Source organism: Eubalaena glacialis, chromosome 14 (assembly GCF_028564815.1).
Source record: "Eubalaena glacialis isolate mEubGla1 chromosome 14, mEubGla1.1.hap2.+ XY, whole genome shotgun sequence".
Classification (NCBI taxonomy): Eukaryota; Metazoa; Chordata; class Mammalia; order Artiodactyla; family Balaenidae; genus Eubalaena; species Eubalaena glacialis.
In genome coordinates, this window is record NC_083729.1 from 7,134,566 (window position 1) to 7,154,814 (window position 20,249).

The 20,249-nt window shown below is 45.8% G+C and overlaps 1 protein-coding gene across 1 annotated transcript in view; it reads left to right on the top strand.

The window, feature by feature from the left end:
- Positions 1-19,207, top strand: part of GRHL1 (grainyhead like transcription factor 1) — a 45,301-nt gene extending 26,094 nt beyond the window's left edge. The window contains exons 9-16 of the mRNA XM_061210580.1: positions 4,663-4,821; positions 8,881-8,932; positions 10,217-10,356; positions 11,432-11,469; positions 13,604-13,695; positions 14,034-14,119; positions 16,635-16,699; positions 17,871-19,207. Coding sequence (XP_061066563.1) covers positions 4,663-4,821; positions 8,881-8,932; positions 10,217-10,356; positions 11,432-11,469; positions 13,604-13,695; positions 14,034-14,119; positions 16,635-16,699; positions 17,871-17,985 — 747 coding nt within the window. The 3' untranslated portion in view covers positions 17,986-19,207. The remainder of the gene's footprint in view (positions 1-4,662; positions 4,822-8,880; positions 8,933-10,216; positions 10,357-11,431; positions 11,470-13,603; positions 13,696-14,033; positions 14,120-16,634; positions 16,700-17,870) is intronic.
- The last annotated feature ends 1,042 nt before the right edge of the window (positions 19,208-20,249 follow it).

Here is a 20,249-nt window from a genome sequence, read left to right on the forward strand (position 1 = left end):
TGATATTGGAGTTTTTCTGTAATCTCATTATAGAAAATATTTCTCTGCACAATGAGTATGGTCTGAACATTTGTTTTATCCAGACTTGGGTGACTTGGCCTATTGTCCAAGGCCAAGTCAAGACCAAGTCACCCAAGGTAGAACCCACCCCAGGTGTTAATGTGGTGAGGAACAGAACACATCCACCATGTTGCTGCCCCAGGACCCAGAGCACAGCTCTGCCTCGTGTTCCTACACTTGCTCTCTCCCTGTTTTGGGTGCTGCTGATTAAAGATTGTCAGCTTCCTAAATAAAGATTCACAGACACTGACCGAGCTTCTCCCGCAGAACTTAGTGTAGTCCCGTCCACGAGCGTGGGCTGCATTGATCAAGAGTGTGGGTGTGTGGGTGAAGGTCACACTAATGGGAAGTCAATAGCGGGTGTCTTCTCAGGAGGTCATCTGCGGGGAAAGTGGAAATACTGAATTACAAAAAGGGAGGTAGTGCTTCCTCGCTGTTTTTACCACATTGTGATGTCGTAAGGATCAATTACTGTCCCAGCAGCTTAGAGAATGGTGTAGCTCGGGGGGTCAGCAAACTGCAGCTCTCAGGCCCTGGCCAGCCAGGGGCCTGTTTATGTGAACAAAGATTTTTCAAGATACCGCCACCAGCATCTGTTCACGTATCGTCTGTGGCGGCTTTCGCACCGTTACTGCAGAGTTGGGTGGTCGCATGTGGCCCACAAAGGCGAAAACTCTATCAGGCCCTTTTGCAGAAAAAGGTAACCCACTGCTGGTTTAGATAAATACGTGAAAGCGGCTTTAGGTGTCTGCATTGTACTTCTTCTTGGTCGTGTTTGTTCACTACTCCCTCGGCATCTTCCTCCTCTTGCTAAAAGCCTGTGTGCTGAGCGTGTGCTGTGTACCAGGCCCCAGGAACAGGAAGGGCTGCTCAAACGTTGTATCTGTCCTCCGTCGGCACGACGCCACCGGCCAGTCTCACACCCGAACACACAGTTCATCCGTACACGTCAACCCCTATGAAAATCAAACGTCACGTGACGGATAAACATAAGAAGTAAAGTCTGACAGGTTTTTAATAGGTTTTTTTCTGGTCTCTGTCTTCTAAAGTAGGAGTTCTGGAGGATTTACACGACCTTATTGAATAGCAAAGTTGAGCATATGCTTTCATCTTTATCTTTCCTTTGATTAAATGAATATTATTCTTATTTGATAGGGCTGTACCTCTGTAAAAAAATTTTTTTTAATTAAAAACAACCTGATGGGATACATATAAATACATGTAAGCACATCGGAACTCTTTCAAGAAAGGAAACCATATATTGGGACTCGTTTTAATAACCTCAGAGTTTTGGAGCCAAAGGAGATCTTTTATCGCTCAAAGTGTGTAAGTATATAGAAGATTAATTACTTGACAGCAGTGGTTTTTATCCTGGCTGATCACGAGAATTACCCAGGTAGGACCTAAGACAGTTCTCGAGCCTGAAACCCACCCCAGGCGTGGGAGCAGGAACTGTAGACGTGGCCTCACCGTCACTGTCTCTGGTACAGGCTGACAGCCCGGGGATTCCAGGTGAGTCAGGGTGTGAAGCACTCGAGCTCCCAGGCAGGCTTATGCTCCGGCCGCATTTCGAGAACCACTGCTTTGTAAGATTCTTAATTTCATACAAGTAGCTAGTATGATAACTTTAAGTGGCAACTTCACGTGGTACTCTTAAAAGAACATGATTTGTAAAAACTTGATTGATCAACGTATTACACAAAATTATTGTCACTAGAAATACAGAGTAGGGATATAGGATTCATCATCTTTCAGTGTAAATATGCTGGGACTGCAGTTAAAAGTCATCTAGAGATCGTCGTCTAATCCAACCCTGTGTTTGACAGTGGGGGACCCTTGCCCACGTCACAGCACAGTTAGTGACAGAGCTGGGACCAAAACTTAGGCGTTTTGATTTTCAGACCAAAGCCTTTCCTGTTGACCACATTACCTCTTGCTAGAACATATATAAGGCATCTTGCACCCTTGCCAGCCTTTGGTTGAGGCTTAAACACAGCATGCGTGTCCCCCTCAGGGCCAGCTGTCCCTGTGACTGTCCGGCTTGTTCTTGTGCCGCCCCCATTTTTCTCCTGCAGGGCTTCAGCCCACTGTTCCTGTACCTCGTGTCCCGGGCCTAGATACCGCACAACCTGTTCACTGTTTACTGGTATGTTTGTGTGTTTATCTAGAGAAGGTGGCACTTTTTTAATGCTGAGTTAGGGACGCCGTACACTTTCTCTGACACATTTAGAACACTGCCAGGTTTTAGAAAGAGTTGATATAAAAATAGGAGAAGCATGTCCATAAGAAAGCATTTGTTAAGTGATCATGAATAACAGTGAGAGTAATGTCTCTCTGAAGGCTCCACGTTTATACTGATCCTGGGATCTGGCTCCTGCTTATTTCTGCTTTGAATAGAAACTTGACACTGGGAAGCAAGGGCAGGTTAGGTTTTAGGTTGGATTACCGTGAAATCATCTTGTAAAGGGAACATCACTTTGGGTCAAAGACTTCCTGGAATTGTTGAGGGTAAAGTGTAACTTTCCCAGGCAGCTGTTTTTGAGTTAGGAATCGAGCCGGGTGACCTGGAATGATGGAGAAAATTTCAGATTTTCCATTTAGTTGTAAAATGAAAAATGTGGTAGTTTGGTTACTTTATGTGCTCAGTTGTTTGCATGAACTGTTGTCTTTCTGTCTGCCTTTCTGTTTGTCCTTCTTTCATCTATTCCATAGACTATCTTTTTAACTTTGATTTCTGGATTATATATGAAACGGTTTTTAAAAAAACGTGTAGGAAAAGATATAAAGTCAAAGCACTAAGTTTCTATAGTGGATTTGAAATTCATGTGTGCCACTTTTTCCTACATATCTAGATTTATGTATTTAAAAAATTAGAGCAATTTGCTTATTTGCTGAAAATTACTTAAATGAAAAGAAAAAATCATAGGTAAGATAAGGCAGTCCTAGATCAGGAACCGTGTCAAGTGGAGAAATGGACCCAGCCTGCTGAGTATTTACGATCTAGTCAGGGACATAAAACATACACATATAAAAATGGCAAACCATTCCAGGTAGTAAAGAAAAGCCAAGTGATTTGTCTATAGGATAAAAGTTGGTTTGGGAAACAGGGGCAGCCAGGAGTGAAGAGGGAAAGTCTTGGATATGAATCCCAGCCCTTTGCTTTCTACCCTGGGGACAGTTTAAAAAGTCTCTCCAGGCCTCACCTGTAAACAGAGGGTAACAGGCCCTCCAGGCTGTGCTGACGACACAAGGTCGCGTGTGTAAGGTGCATGCCCAGCACGACAGCTCGCTGCTGTCGGCTCCGTGTCACGGTGTGGGCTGAATGCAGACAGTCTGGGAGCAGGGCCTTGAGTTGGACCTTTAGATGGAGAGCAGCAGAGAGGAGCTGTGGAGGGGACTGGACTGCGGCAGGAGGCGACAGGAGCAGGAAGAGGGGCAGGACAGAGGGGAGGCGGGGCCACGCTGCCAGCGTGTCCTCCGCACGAGAGAGCGGACGAGGCTGAGTGGGGGGACGAGTGAGAGACGACTTCTCTGTCTGTTTATTTGGACAAGTTCTCAATCTTTTTAGGACGTTTTGGTCTCTTCCTACTTAAAAACAGTATATAGACTAGAGCAAGAATAGAAACCCTGGTTCAGCATTTTGTGTACCTTCTGGAGAGCGTTCTTTGTCCTGTGGCTATAATTTTTTTCTCCTTACCCTCTGTTCCCACTCCGTTCTCTCTTATCTTACCTTCTTACAGGTTTTCCCCCCTCTGCTGACTGAAACTTCTCCCTCCCTCTCTGGGTCTTGCTTCAGCCAGCGGCACCCCGCACGACCACGACCGTGGCGGATCTGTTTTTGGTTGTTAGGGCTGCAGGGTTGTCACCGCACGCACAGTCTGGCAGGAATCCAGAGTAAGGGTCTAGGGTCTTTGAAATGTGCCAAGCGGTTTTAAAAACTGTAATTCCAATAACACCCACTATGTGGTGCTCATGCATCAGAAATAAATTCTAAAACTAAAGCATTGACGGGGAGCTCAAAAACCTGTGACCAAGTGTGGAGAGGTTAAAATCCAGAATCACAAATACGGGGCGGGGCGGGGCGGGGTGGGGGAAATGGAGCGTGTTGGTGTTCTGTACAAGGTTCACCTGGGTCTCTCTAAGGAACAGTTTCCTAAATTCCAGAATATTGGGACATAGATGTTACAGGTCATCCTAGGAGGTGGTGTAGACATAAAGACAGGCGGATCCCCAAAGAGTTAGTTGCAAGCTCTAAAACAGCTGCAAAGAGAATGTATACCATTTGGAACATTCAAAAATGACATCAAGAAAGACAACCAGCCTCAGCCCCACCGTAGGATACTAAATAAGTGTTCTGGGGGGAGAATTGACAGGGGCTCAAAGCTGCTGTCTGTTTTTTCCCTTTAAGGTCTGCATTCTTATGACCAAAGGTGGTTTTAACATAAACCCTTTGTTACCTCTTTAAAAAATCTTTTAAACAAGAAGCTGAGCTCTCATTTAGAACATATTTGGATAGGTTCAGTGACATTACTATTTTTACAAGCTGTGCGAAGGTTGACCGTCAGTGCCTGGTGCTTACAGAACCTTTTCTTCGCTTTGCAGGTTTTCATCTCCGTGAACTGCTTAAGCACAGATTTCTCTTCTCAGAAAGGTGTGAAGGGGTTGCCTCTGAACATTCAGATCGACACCTATAGCTATAACAACCGCAGCAACAAGCCTGTGCATCGGGCGTACTGCCAGATAAAAGTCTTCTGTGACAAGGTAAGGCTGCCGACTCAGCAGGGACACTTAGAATACAGCGTGCAAGGGGCACCCTTCCTCACAGGAAAAGACCAGGAGCTGTTTAAGTTCAATAAGAATGTATTGCTGATAATATAAAATAGCTTATTTTAAATAAGCAATTCATGTTTTAGCCATGCAAAATCACATTATATAGGGGAGAAAAATAATCTCCTTTTGACTGAAAAACTGGAAGCGTCGATGAGCACATTTTGTCGGGTGTGTCTGATAGGGTGGCACACAGGGACTCATGCCAGCTGCACCCAATCCTTGGTGGCGCCTCAGCTTACGGGGACCTGCAGGCCGCGGCTGCGGTGTTGGAGCTCTTCCTGAGCTCTGGGTCTGAGGACTCTGCGCATGTGTTATCACTGGCTCACCTCCCTCCAGGCTGTTTGGCAAGTTGTCAGCCAGCTCACTAAGGCAGGAGAAAATGAGATTCAGATTCTTCTTGACAGCAGCAGGTAGGCAGGAAGAGAGAGCACAAGCCCAAATGATGTCAGTGTCGTTTCTTTTCTCTGGTATGACTCCTTTTTTTCTGGAGAAGAGATGTGCACTTTTGCCAGGTGCAGAGTGAGGGGCTCAGCTGGATTAAGTCCAGAGAGAAGCTGTAGGCCCACGCTGGTTTGGGGTCTGGAGACAGTGGTATCCTCAAGAATGGGGCGGAGCCGTCCGCTGAACTAAGATTGAAGAAGACTCTGACTTTTCCCACTCAGAAATATCGGACTGTATTTTTTTTGCCAGTCTCCTCTTTTCATCCTGTTAAAGCCTCTCTGTTATTAAGATTTTTAGAAGGTACTAGGAAACTGGCAGTGTATTTGCCATCAGGGGTCTGGTGTCCTGGCCTGTGTTCTGGGTGCACAGAGCAAGCATGCGGCCCTACGTGGATGAGCCTGAGGCCCTCCAGGCCCAGAGGACTCCCTCAAACACCCAGGCTCAGCGATGTTTACCGAGTACCGGCCACGTGCCTGATAATGTGCTAGGTGTATTAGTTCTCTGCTGCTGCGAACAAATTACCGCAAACTTAGTGGCTCAAAACTACACACATCCATCATCTTACAGTTCTGTAGGTCAGGAGTCTGACCCAAGCCTTACTGGGCTAAAATCAAGGTGTTGGAAGACTGATTCCCTTCTGGAATCTCTAGGGGAGAACCTGTTTCCTTGCTTTTCTGCTTTCCAGAGGCCGCCCGCATTCCTTGGCTCATGGCCCCTTCCGTCTTCAGAGCCATCCTCACACGTGCTCCTCTGGCCCTCCTGCTGCTGTGGACCCTTCTGATTAGATTGGGCTCACGCAGGTGCCCCAGGATACTCTTCCTGTCTTAAAGTCAGCTGGGGAGCAGCCTCCTTCTCCTCTGCTGTGTAAGCTGACAGAGTCACAGGTTCTAGGGTTCAGACGTGGACAGCTTTGAGGGGCGTTAGTCTACCCACCGCAGTGCTTTAACATGTGCTGCATTTTACAAATGACAGGTTACATCTGCTGTAGAGCAGGGATTTCTGACCCTAAGTCACATCTCTTTCCTTCATGCCACATTCTTCTTTTTAGCCAAAAGACAAACTATTGCGATGCCCATGTTCTTTTTTAAAAAATCTAGGGAGAAATTAAAGTTTTATCCATTTAAAATTTTTTCTGACATCTGCTGTTTCTTTTATTTATTTATTTATTTATTTATTTATTTATTTTTGGCTGCGTTGGGTCTTTGTTGTTGTGCACGGGCTTTCTCTAGTTGCGGCGAGCGGGGGCTACTCTTTGTTGGCAGTGCGCAGGCTTCTCATTGCGGTGGCTTCTCTTGTTGTGGAGCACGGACTCTAGGCGCACGGGCTTCAGTAGTTGCAGCACGCGGGCTCAGTAGTTGTGGCTCGCGGGCTCTGGAGCACAGGCTCAGTAGTTGTGGCGCACGGGCTTAGTTGCTCTGCGGCATGTGGGATCTTCCCGGGCCAGGGCTCGCACCTGTGTCCCCTGCACCGGCAGGCGGATTCTTAACCACTGCGCCACCAGGAAGCCGTCCACTGGCTTTTGAACACGTGGACTGAGGCTCCGGTAACCGTGTTCATGTCTAGTTTCCGTGTCAGTTCTGGATTGTTTCAGTGGTTTGATCATCCTCCTCACTCTTGGTCTCCTGCCTCCCTGCATGCCTGGCATCTCACTGGACACCAGACGTGTGAGTTTTACCTTGTTGGGGGCTGGATGTTTCTGTCATCCTGTGAATCTTCTTGCGCCGTGTCCTGAGATCTAGTGAAGTTCCTTGGAAACAGGCTGGTCTCCCCAGGTCTCCCGTTCCCTGTCTGCTGGGCGGGTCTGGAGCAGTGCTCAGTGTCAGGCCGTTCTTCCCCACGGCTGAGGCGAGCTCTTCCTGACTGTTTTACCCAGTTCCCCGTGAATTATCCGTTTCTCCAGTCTGGTCGCTGGGAGCAGGCGCTGCTTCTGGCCCTGGCCTCTAGTCTTTTCTCCAGATGTTTTCTGCTCCCCGACTGCGGGTAGCTTCCTCACACCGTGCGCTCTCAGCGCTCTGCTGAGTGTGTGGGCCCCTCTGAAGACATCCAGGGTTCTTTCTCTCCCAACTTTCCTCTTTGCCACTTTGCCTGCCGCCTTGATCTCTCTGCTTCGCCTCTGCCTTCTCATTCCGAGGAATCTGGCTCGTGGAGACCTCCGGACATCCCTCCCTGGGCCGCAGCCTGGAAACTCTGGAGGGTGCTCAGCACCTGGGGGTCTCGCCTTGCTTGTTTCCTGTTTCTAGGGAATTGCTCTTCTTCATTGCCTGGTGGCTGGGGCCTTCAGAATCCTTGTTTCATGCACTTGGTCATTCTGTCAGTTGTTTCTGAGCAGAGGGTAAATCTTGAGTGGAAGCAGAAGCCCCTTCTCATTCTTTGTAGATGTAGCTGACAAATAAGGAGGAAAGTGTCCTATTTTGTAAAACTTCCTTTTAGGGAATATAACTTACCATCTACATGAAGTTATTGTTAGACTGTTAGAAGGACCTGAGAGATACCGACCAACTCCAGTCGGTAACTCGAGGAGACTGGCGATCTCTGCCTGTTCTCCTCTGTCAGGGAGGGGATGTTTGCGTCAGTATCACGTAGCAGTGTTGATAAGCAGGTTGTATGTTTACTGGTGCATTAGTGGAGCAACACCCTCTAAAAGGCAGAAGGGGGTTTTGTATTCCGTATTTTAAAATGTGGTTTTGTTGTACAATCGTGCCAAAATCAGTGGGATGATTTTTACTGCCTCTCTTTGCTATTAGGGAATTTATTTACAGAAAGGTAAGTCACCTTAAGTCAAGTAAGTTCATACCTGAATAACTTTGTAAAGAAATCTACGTCATCCAGAAAAAATGCCAGTAGGTCAAGCAAAATGACTAACGAATAGTTTTGTTTTTATTGCACTTGCTTCCTTACTTTCAGGTCGTGCTTGTTACTAACAGGCTTGTGGGTTCAGCTGTGTGGCAGTGCCGTTCTCTGTGTGGTTGGAGCACACTGTGTACATATGTCCTCTTTGTAGGCCTGGGAGCATACTTTTTCTCTTTTAGGTGACTGCAGATTTCTAGTTAAACGTTTGCTTTTGTGAGTCACAGTTGGTCCTATCTGTCACTTAGTAGATGCCAAGTCCTTGGACAAAATCACAGTTTTCAGTGACCACATTGCCCATACAGGAAAGTACACTCAAAGCAGGGTTAACTTGTGTTTTTTCTTTCATTTTCTTATTAATAGACAACAAGAAAAGTCACTTGTGTCTTTGAAGCCAGTGTGTGGTACATTAATGGATTTTCTTAACTTTCCATTTAACCTGGCCACGTCAATTGTTGAGGGGAATTTTGCTCTATTTATTTGTTTTTTAAATAAGTGTTTTCCTGTGATTTCATATAGTTAAAAATAGTTTTAAGAATGGGCTTTTTAGAGGAAACTACTGTGATAAGCTTCATGAGTATAATAAGCGATGCAGCTCATTTCCAAAGAGGAGATATTTTCCCCCCATAGGTCAGGATAAGAGTTAAATATTTTCAGGAGGATCAGATAAACAGAACCATGTCTTGTCTTCTCTTGACCTAGGGAGCTGAACGGAAAATCAGGGATGAAGAACGAAAACAAAGCAAAAGAAAAGGCAAGTGTACTGACCCCAGCTCCCAGTTGAATGCCTGTAAGTAGAAGTGTTTTCACCAAGCATTTTAGACCTTTTCCATTCAGAACAGTGACTTGAAGGTTTCAAGCAGAAGATAGAGTAGTGGATATTTTTTACTGCTGTGAGGTGGTAGCTTTGCTTCCTTTAACCAAGTACAAGGACAGATGAGGGCTGAACTAAGTCATTTTCTGGGGAACTGCAGGAAGGATTCCTGAGTTTCTCCAGAGTTCAGACGATTTTGGCTGTCAGTTCAGGTTCAGGTTGCTGGCTCCAGTCCTGAAAAATAGCACACAGTCCGCCCGAATAGCTCATGATGAAATTGGAACTTGTCTAGCTTTTTAAGAATAACACCCTTTGGAATTCAGGTTGTCTTCATTCCAAGTGAGTGTGGTGTTCTTATGTTGAGTATTCTGACATTTGCAGAATCTGTAGGGCTTCTGTTTGGACATGGCACTGGGAAAGCTTTTTCGCTTTTTCTTTTTTAATGTGACCAGCATTCACGTTCACAAAATCCTGTAGCTCTCAACTAAAAGGGGAAAAAAAAAGCAAGCTGCTCTTTGCGGGCAGCGCTTCATCCACAGTATGCGGGCGGCCGCACCTGTTCTCTTCATGGCTGGCGCCCAGCAGACGTGGCCTGAGTGCAACAGTCAGGGCTGTCTCGCTGGCATCACGCTGCAGCCTCACGACGTCACTTCAGAGAGCAGCTAACTGGCTAGGAAAGCTCGTCACTAAGCACCGCAGGGTGGGGGATGATGGAGTCTGTAATTCAGCTAATAAGAGTTAGATAGTCATGCTGACTCTCAGCCTCCCTGAGGTTCGGTTCTGAAGATGAAGGTCTGAAGTTCAGGTTCGTGTTCTGAATTCAGGAGTACGTTGCTGTCAGAACAAATTATCCAATGAGGAGAGCTAGCGTGAAATTACTTCCAAATTGTGTTTATACAGTCATAAGTTTTAGCCTTTCAGGCAGAAACTAAACATGCTTTGCCTCTGTTCTGGATCTTCTGGTTGTGTGTGTGTCTGTGTCTGCTTAAAGATGGTTTTTTCTCTCCTGATTTTGATAAGATGTGCAATTGATTTTAGTGCAAATACAAACAACCTATTCCTTCACATAAGCTGTGATTTTTCTCAGTTCAGGCAGCATGACCTGTATTTGATATTCCTCTACAATTTAAGTTTCTTAAACAGTGAGGAAGATGCTCTGTGGCCTGCATCCAGTCTGCGTATGTAAGCTGTTGACTGTGGTGTCCTCATTTTTTTTTTTTTAAGTTTCTGATGTCAAAGTACCGCTGCTTCCCTCTCACAAACGAATGGATATCACGGTTTTCAAGCCCTTCATTGATCTCGACACCCAGCCTGTCCTCTTCATTCCTGACGTGCACTTCGCCAACCTACAGCGGGGCGCTCATGTAGGTAACCAGGATCCCAGGGTGGCTGCAAGGAAGTGAAACTCCACAGAAAGAAAGTCTTTGGCATTATTCATGGCAAACAGAAGCCAAAACTTCATGAGGTCTGGCCAGTGTTAGGTGTCAGCTCTTTGGAGTGTTCAGTTTGGGCAACATGATGTCCATGCAGTCAAGTGTGAGTAAGCATTGTTGGTGGAACCACAGTACAAGACCCAGCAAGTTAATTCTGTGTGAATTTATCTATTTGTATCTTAGCTCATTTAAAGGATACTGGAGTAGTAACAGAATTTGGAGTTTGAGTCTGTGGTCCTGTGAATTTAACTTACATGGGTCTGAACAGGAGGGAAAAGCCAGAGGAATGCCTGCGGTGGGATCCGTAATGGGATAAAGCACATCTGAGGGCTCTCTCTATGGTTTAAGTTAGGGGATCATCACTGGCACATGTCTGGCTGTGTTTTGGCGACTAATGTGAAATTTAACAAACACGCAGTCAGCTTTGCTTGGAGCAGAAACTCAGTGGAGGTAGGACCTGGGTGGAGTGGAGCGTGCCCGCCAAGCTGAGCTCAGAGAAATACCCCAAAGACGTCTGTCATGGGCTTTGTACACAGATTCCTACAGACATGAGTTTTCAGAATTCTTCAGGAAAGTCACTGCCAATGTCTTCAGTTTCTAATGAGAAGCTTTGGGGTGAGCAGGGGTCAGCAGTCTTGTGCTGTAAAGGGTCAAATAATAAACATTGTAGGCTTTTGGGGGTCAGACGGTCTCTGTTGTGACCACTCACCTGTGCCATTGTGGGGTCAGAAGCGCCATAAACGCTGCACCATGAATGGGTGTGGCCGTGTGCCAATAATAAGCAGGCACAGGGCCAGGCTTGTCTCGTGGGCTGTAGTTTGCCAACCCCTGAGTTAGAGGAGTTTAAGACATCCCCAAGAATCTGGGCATTGAAAAATAAGGCTAGAGGATTTTGTATGAGATTGGTCACATTCAAAATTATTTTCATTTTGGGAATAATTCATTTAAGGTCTAAAGTATTTTAGCATATTCTTGAAAAGCAATCTTTTTTTTTTTTTGGTCTTAGGTCCTTCCCATTGCCTCAGAAGAATTGGAGGGTGAAGGGTAAGATTTATGTTTTGTTTTAGCAAATTCTTTTTATTTTGAAACAATCTCAAACGTATAGAATAATTATAATACAAAGAACTCATTTTTTTCCTGAGCCATTTGAGAGTAAGTTGCGGACCCAGGGACCCGTCCATCATTCCTAAATACTTTGGTGGATGTTTCCACAAATGAGGATGTTCTCCTGTGTGAAGAAGTCAGGATACTGACATTGAGACCTTAGTACCTGCCAGTCCGTGTTCCCATCCAGGCTTCGCCAGTTGTTCCAGTGATATCCTTTATGGCAAGAAAAGGTCCAGTTCAGACTCCCACAGTGTATTTAGTTGTCCTGTCTCCTTAATCTCCTTCAATCTGGAACGGCCTCAATCTCTCCTTGACTTTCCTGAGCTAATACTTCTGAAGGTTACAGACCCGTGTTTTGTAGGACATCCCTCTGTCTGGGTCTGTCCTTTGTTTCCTCTTGGTTGGGGTAGATGATGCACCTTGGCGGGAACGTCACAGACAAGGCCCTGCTCTCAGTGTGTCCTGTCGGGGGCACACACTTTCAGTGCACCCCGTGGCGGGTGACGTTCGCTCTGATCGCTCGATTCAGGCGGTGTCTACCAGGCTTCTCACTGTGGGGTTGCTCTTCTCCTTTTGTAGTAAGTGTTTTGAGGGGAGGTGCTTTGTAGCTTTGTAAATATCTCATTCCTTGCCCCACTTTGCATTTCTTCATTTACATGTTTATATCAGCATGGACTCGCGATTTCTCGTTTTATTCAGTAAGTTCGGATCCATCAGCGTCATTTACTCTGCTCACGTTGTCCCGGGGCTATGGGGCCCCTCAAGCTTTTGCTCCTGGATCCCTTTGACATGACCCTCCTGTCCTCACTGCTCGAGCACTTCCTCACGTTCAGGCAGAGTGTGTTCCAGGCACTTGCGTTTTCCCTTCTCCGGCCCTCAAATCAGCCTCTTCTCCAAGAAACCGTGATTCCTTGTGGAGACTGGGCTTTAGAAACCCAGAGGAGGCCCCTGGGTGTGCTTGTTGCTCTTGAGGTGTCGCTGCTCCCCGCACCCGGGGGCACCCTCCTCGGCCCACGCCAGCAGCCCTCCCGCTTAGCACTCTACCATGTTGAGGGTCCAGCCCCCCTCTTTGGGCCATCCTGGCTGCCCGTGCCCACCCGAATTGGCCACAGGCCTTCTCTCTGCCTCTTTAACTCATTGTGTTCTCAGACATAAATCCTGCAGGTGCTTTCGCTGGAGGCCTGCTACGTGCTGGAAGCTGAGACGGAGAACTTTAAGGCCCAGCCTCTGTTCTTGAACGGATGATTCTGCAAGCACTTATTTCATTTTCAGTTTTTTTTTTACTATTTTCTTGCTCACCTACTCTGAACCTCACAACATTGACCACCGCATAACTTGTGACTTTGACAGCCAGTCACTCTGATCTTTTCACTTCTTTCTCCAAACGTACTGTAAACATTTCCCCTTTTTATTTCCGCTGACACTGCTGTATTTTAACCCTTTGGAATTTTATGCTACGATTGTCTCCAAAGTCCTCCAACCGGTTCTTCTGCTTGTAGGTCCTGGAGTCCCCTCCGATCTCTACCACACACTGATTACAGCATTCTTGTCTCACAGAACTTTCAGATTCCCTGATAACTGCAACATAAAGTCTAGAATTCCTCGGAGCTGAATGATCAAGATTTTCCAGATTAGATTTTTCTTCTTCTGGAACATTCTGTTTCAGCCAGCCTGGCTTTGCATTTTCCCGCTCACACTTCCTCCCTTTTTGACATGCCCTCTCCTCTGTTACCACCTTCATGTACGTCTCAGATCCCACCTCCTTCATAAGTGTTTTCCTGGAAAGAAACTGCGTTCCCGCACCGGCAGCTTGAGCTGTGTAAGAGCAGCCAGGGTGTCTGGCAGGTGCCTGAGTGTAGTCCCAGCTCTGCCATTCAGTAGCGTGAGCCTGGTTCACTTGCCAGTCTTTCCTTGGGCCTCAGATTTTCATCCACAAAATAAGGAAGCTGGACCAGATAGAGAACGAAGGTCATTTTAAATCTAAGATTCAGCAATACACCCCCAAACTCCTTTTGTTTCTGCTAGTGATTTAAGGTGAAGTCACTAATTGCATACTTCGGATCACCTGCAGGTCTAACTTGAAAAGGGGGCCTTATGGCTCGGAAGACGATTTTGTGATCCCTCCTCCTGCTAAGCTGAGCCGGGTAGAAGAACCAAAGAGAGGTGCGTTGGTTTACGTTTCCTAGTGGGAGTTTTCAGTGGGAAGTGAGCACTGAATTTGTCAAAAGCATACATTGCTCAAACAAATCTCATTGGTGTTGACTTCTTTGAGCGTTCCTCCATCAGACCAGCTCCTGGCTTGAGCTGGGACTTCCAGCAGACTTAAAAGAAGCTGAAAGCTGTGTTCCTTAAGACAGATTTTATATCGGTTCATGTTTGCTGTCCTTAATGTGGACGTCTCATTTTATTTTAACCAATACCCACGGTCTTTTTTCTTATTTTGCTCCTGTCAATGAAGTTTACTTTTCTTTTTCCCTCCTTATTCCCCGATTGGGGGTCAGTGCTGCTCTATGTGCGAAAGGAGTCGGAAGAAGTCTTCGATGCCCTGATGCTCAAGACTCCGTCTTTGAAAGGCCTGATGGAAGCTGTAAGTAAGAGGAACTTTGTGGTTCTCTTTAAAAAGTAAAAACAAACGTACATAGAATTGGATTGGAACAAGTCTTACCAGACCATCCGGATTTGTGTGTGGTACTGAAGCCTTTCCTGAGTCCCAGCGCCGTGTCTGTGGCCGCAGCACGTGCCACGTTTTACCCCACGTCCCAAGGTCCTCAGCGGCTGCAGGGCTGTCCCCACCTCAGACCGCTGCACCCAGCGCACTGGTTGGTAGATAGTAATCACTCAGCAAAGTCTAATCCTCTGAATTTGTGATGACCTATGGAATAGTTTAATTTTCATAGACTTGGTTAAAGGGAGATTGCCACTTAAACTACTGAGAAGCCAACAAAAGTTAATTCTAGCGAATAAAATCTTAAAAACGTCACGCATAAAACAGTGGCTCCTCGGTCTGCCTTTGAAACTCCTGATCTGGGGCGTGACCGAACTTGTGTCAAGATCTTACTCAGAGCCTATTCATGAAAATGTAGACGTGTGACCAGAGACGACCACAGCCCCTCCTGCAGGATCTCAACAAAGGGCCCACAAGCAAACTGACCCCATCCTGCCCCTAAGACATCAGAGAGAGATGTGAGAAGGGTGCCATGCTGATTCCCCGTTTTGGCTTTGCCCCAGGGTGAAACTCAAGGAATCAGCACTGTGTCTTGATATTTATCAACCTCGGCCCCCTGTAAATCATCGGGATCTTTGAGCTCAAAGCACGCCCATAACTGGGCTGGAGATAGGTTTCTCCCGGCCCCCCCCCCAACCCCTGACTACTGCAGTGTTTTGGATTCATTTAAGAAACATTTGTTAAGGTCCTCCTTCGTGCCAGGCACCGTTCTGGGCCCTGGAGTTAGAAGGGTACGTGACACAGTGCCAAATGGAGCTTAGGTTCTAGTTAGGAAGATAGAGACAGTAACGTAAACAGAGACATTACTGTGTGATTTGCCAGGTACTGATAAATGCGATGGAGAAAACTAAAGCAGGGCAGCGGGACAGAGGCCGGGGGCGCTATCGCTCAGCCCGTCAGGGAGCTCGGCGTTCACAGCGGCTCTTAGGCCGTTCCTGCCCCGGCACCACAGCCAGCGCCACCCGTAGCCCTCTGCTTCCTGCGATTTCTCCTGGGTCCCTCTGGCTTCCCTTGTCTTCTGACAGCCCTTCTTAAGAATCACGCAAACTCTTGATTATGGGGAGAGGAGAATGTGAAAAAAAAGACTCACTATGCCGAATATAACTTGTTCGCAACTCATGAGGAATTCATTACAGTCTTCCATCTCCTGGGCGGGGATTACATAAATATACAAAGAATTACTATCCAGTGATACAGAAAAGAAATGAACTCGTTTGTATGATGGGAGCTTGGATTTGGTTTGAAATGTATATTTGTGTTAGATTGAAAGTGATCTGAAGGTTGGTCTCCTGAGGCCCCGTTTTCAGGGCCCCCTGGAGCTGTGCTCTTCAGATTGAGGCTGGGTGGGCAGTGACCCCAGTGTGGGAGTGGTCTGGACAGCAGTGCAGATAAAGCGTTTGATCTAGACTGAATCAACTGTTTGTCCTGTAGTAATCCATCCCCTCCCTGTACAGATAGCGCCTGTGCCCTGAGAGGAAAACCTCCAAAGTTAGTACCGTACTGATTTCATCACACTGTGTGGACCACCCATTGGTCATGAAGGGAGGAGGGGCCACACCTTGGCCGGAGCCTCGCTGCCCTCTGGAGAGGCTCTGGGCAGCCCTGGCAGAGGTGCAGGCCTTGCTGTGAACAGGGCCTTGGTGTTCCTTCTGGGCTGTGGGATGTGAAATAGTTTCTTTCCGTCTCATAATTCTGTACCTGAAATTAACTCCTGCTTTGTGCTGGACACGTTTTAATCCCACAGCAGTCCTGGGGTGGGTGAGGTGACATAAGAGGAGGCTGAGGGTTAGAAAGGTCACCTGCCAATGGAAAGTGAGTCAGAACTGATCCCGTTTAGGTGTGTCTGACTCCAAAGCGAGGCCTTTATGTGCTGATTAAAGTACCTGTGACAAGATGGATGTGTGTCATTGTACGCTTGTCAAAACCCATGGACGTACAGCTCAGAGAGGGAACCCGAGTGGATGGTGGACTTCAGTTCCTAATGGCGATTGAGTCGCCACAGTGTCGGCTCAATCACACATAACAAGTGCAGCACACTGGTGTGGGGGGCAGTGAGCAGCTCTGTACTTTCCGCTCAGTTTCTCTAGAAACGTAAAACTGCTCTGTGAGGTATTAATTTAAAAAAACTATGGCCATATAATAGACTTATGACATCTGTAATCTCGCAAGAAATAACAAACACCCGATTCCAGCTTTCTCCAAAGGTAGGTAACACCCCTCCCCAGGATACAGACGGGCTCTCATCTGTGTCTTTGCATGTGCATTTGTGAGAGATGGAAAGTCGAGTGTCTGTACCACTATATTAATATATCTATTGTTTGTTTTTTCAAGCCATGAAAACAGCATTTTTGTGATTATTTTTCTTTTACTCTTACAGATCTCAGACAAATATGATGTTCCCCAAGACAAGATTGGGAAAATATTCAAGAAGTGTAAAAAAGGGTGAGCAGTGACTGGCATTCTTAACACCTCTAAATAGTGTTAATATTATATAACATTCATGTTATTCACGTGCATTTGTGCCCAGTCAAGAACCAGTTATAGAAGCATCAATGCAAGAATGTATTTTTTCTTAACTAAATTATCCCATAAAGTTGATTTACTTTTCTAGGACATTTTTGTGGGTTTTTTTTCAAGTAGAGTCTTTGTTCTTCCCATGCTTGGCTGCAGTGCAGTGGCTCCAAATTCCAGAACACGTGATGAAATTTACTAAGGATGACAACAGTCGCTACCCCGTTTATTGAGCCCTGTCGTGAGTCAGGCACTGGACTGGGCACTTCGTGTGTTATTTAATTCTCATGTTACCCTAAGACAGATGCTACTACTCGTAGTTTTTAGACGAGGCAGCCGAGGCCCAGAGAGCCTGAGAGGCTTGTCCAAGAGCAGGTGGTGAGTTAGTGCCGAGGCCATGACTCAAGCTCTGTTTTGACCGACTGCAAAACCTTTGCCCTTCCCACTCCATCCTCCTGCCCTGGATCGTGTTTTCAATCGCAGAATATTGCTTCTTTGTCCAGAAGTTAATATTTTTAGTACTGTTTTACTTAAGCGTCTGTGCTGTTTGGCATGGGTAAGCAGGGTATAGAATAAGAATTTTTTGGCTTAATTCTAAAGCAAATGGAATTTTCTAGATGGGCCTAGTGGGAACGGTTGGACTTGATAGTAGTTCAGCTAAACTTTAAGGGTAATTAAATTAAAGGGAAGATAATTTGTCAGGGAGCTCTGGCTTCAGATCATGTAGGTTAATCTTACTGATGTGCTTTCGAAAGCTGGACCAATGAAGTGCTCCTCTGTAGACTTATTTTGTTCATTATAATAAATGCTGTTTATTGAATGATTACTACATGCTGAAATAATAAGCTAGTGTGTTTTCTTTACCACATGCCCTGCATGTTAAGTGTTTTACTTGAGTCCCTCGTTTAATCCCTACAATAATCTTATAAGGTGGGCACTACTGTTATACCCGTTTCGTAGATGAGGAAATAGAGGCGTAGGGAGGTTTAAGCAGTTTGCCTCCCGCATCCTAGCTAGTAAGTGGCAGAGCTAACGGTGAAGGCTGGGTCTGACTGCAGAGCGGGCAGGATTGAGTGGGTCTGTCTTGGCTCCCCTCTTGCAGGATCCTGGTGAACATGGACGACAACATCGTGAAGCATTACTCCAACGAAGACACCTTCCAGCTGCAGATCGAAGAGGCCGGGGGGTTGTACAAACTCACCCTCACCGAGATCTGAGGGCGCCCCGGCCCACGACTCCCAGTGAGCTCAGGGAAGCTGTCACGTGGGCCTTTGGGTTGGCAAGCCTCAGGTTCCCCGGTCGGCCACCTTCCAAACATGGGTGGATGTCAGTGGAAGGGGTTCCTTTCCAGTTGGAGATGGCGCCGCATTTGGCTTGGAGATAGCATTGACTATATTGCATTGGCGTTTTTCAGATGACAGAGAAAGCATATACCACGATGTTTGAATTTTCTGATATAAATACTTAGCATTAAAGGTGAAAACTTTGTTCCAAGATTTACTAGATTACCTGGGAACCTTAAGGTATCTGCTACGTTATTTATAAAAATATTGTCTCTTCAGTGCTAGTGGGCCTGCTCACTAGTGCACGTCAGACTCGGTGTAACTATGGCTGCCTCAGGCTATGGGCACGGCACCCCAAGAGGACCAGGTGCGCCCTTTCTCCCTCGGCCTCTCATTCCCCAGTAAATGTTTACTCCAATAGGGCAAGTTTCCGAAGTCTTCCTTTGCAACTCTCTTGAACATATCAACTGCCTCTCTCATGAAGAACTTAAACAGTTACAGTGTGCGTCCGTCAAAGCTAAAGCTGCGTGTATGTAAGTGCAATACGTCTTGAAGGCCCGTGTCTGTAAATGTGTACATACCTGTCTTATATAAATAGATAATATATACATGTGGTGTCCGTGTACATATAGTGAAGAGATGTGATGAGGGCTACCTTAAAGACTTCCTTGAGACGAGAGGATAAGTTATTTTCGATCACCTACACCCAGCAGATAGCATACTGCGCTTAGTGGAACCCACTCAGACGCTTTCTTTGCGTTTTCCCAAACACAGCAGTCATTCAGTAGCATAGCAAAACCTTCTCAGACGACAGAGATTCTGTTTGCTCTTGCAAATGTTATTATGTGGATGTCAGCACTGATTAACAAATGAAGTAAAGGAAAAAACACTGCTGCAGCTCATGACTGCTGTGTCTGCTAGTATCAGTCAGGTGGACCTGACAGAGGGAATAAACACAGTAATCATAACACGTGCTGTGGTTACTGTGAACTGGGTGACACAACTCAAGATGGAGTTCTTCCTGATCTTCCTGTTACGAGAAATGACTTCTGTTTTATCATGTTCCAGAACCTTCAAGCTTTGGTTGTCTAGTATGCTAACAATTCTAGAAGGCATTCATGAATTTATGAGACTGTGTTACTATGGCAGGGGAACATTTTGTACACAAGTTGAAATACATAAAAACCCTAAAAAGTGTAATTTTGTAACGGAACTAAAATCGCAGGTACCTTTAGGCTCAGGGAGGTAGGTTATGTGTATAAGTAGGGTTGATAGTTACATTCTTACATTAAAATATTCCAATGAAGTATGTGAACTAAATTGCTGGTTTTCTAAGATAAGATGTTATGGGACACGGGTCATATAAACAATATTTTATATTTTGTTTTATGGGATCGATTTTGTCTTGTTTTTAATTGTACAATTGAAGATGTATGTTAAACCAAAGGGATTAAATTTTATATGTCTATTTCGTAATATGTCATTTCCTGTTATTCAGTTTGACTTTTTCCTTTCATTAGCCAGTAAAGCAAAATCTGAGATCTTAAAATAGTAGAGCTGAAAAGAATCACCTTAGCATTTTCTCCTTATTTCCCAACATGTATATTTGGGTCTCTTCCTTCCTCTTAATTTTTCCTTAGAGGGGTCTGAAATGATCCGAGTAATTGTTAACTGAGGGGGCCCTGAATTAGTTTTCAACTACTACCAAAATTTAACCACCAAAGCTTAAGATAAACGCTTTCAGACCTAAAACCTTAGTGTTCTTGGTTTTTAAAAGCTTAACAGAAAACGTCTATTCCCTGGTGGTCCAGTGGTTAGGACTTGGTGCTTTCACTGCCGAGGGCTGGGGTTCCATCCCTGGTCGGGGAACTAAGATCTCATAAGCTGTGCAGTGTAGCCGCAAAAAAAAAAAAAAAAAAAAAAAAGGAATAAAATTCTACCAATAATGTCTCAGTTCATCAGAAGTTCTAAGTCAAACGGCTATTGTAAGCATATGCAGGTAATCCAGGGCCTAAATGTGATAGACACTAAAATATATTTCTAGTGAACACATGATCACGTGAAGGAAGTAAACTCCCTGATAGATGTCCTGCAATATCTGTGCACCTTGCACTCTAATCCTTGGGCCACGCGTCAGAACTTCTGAGGCGCGGACTCTGCTCCTGGTCACCCAGCAGCTCCAGAGCCTGTGGGCTGAG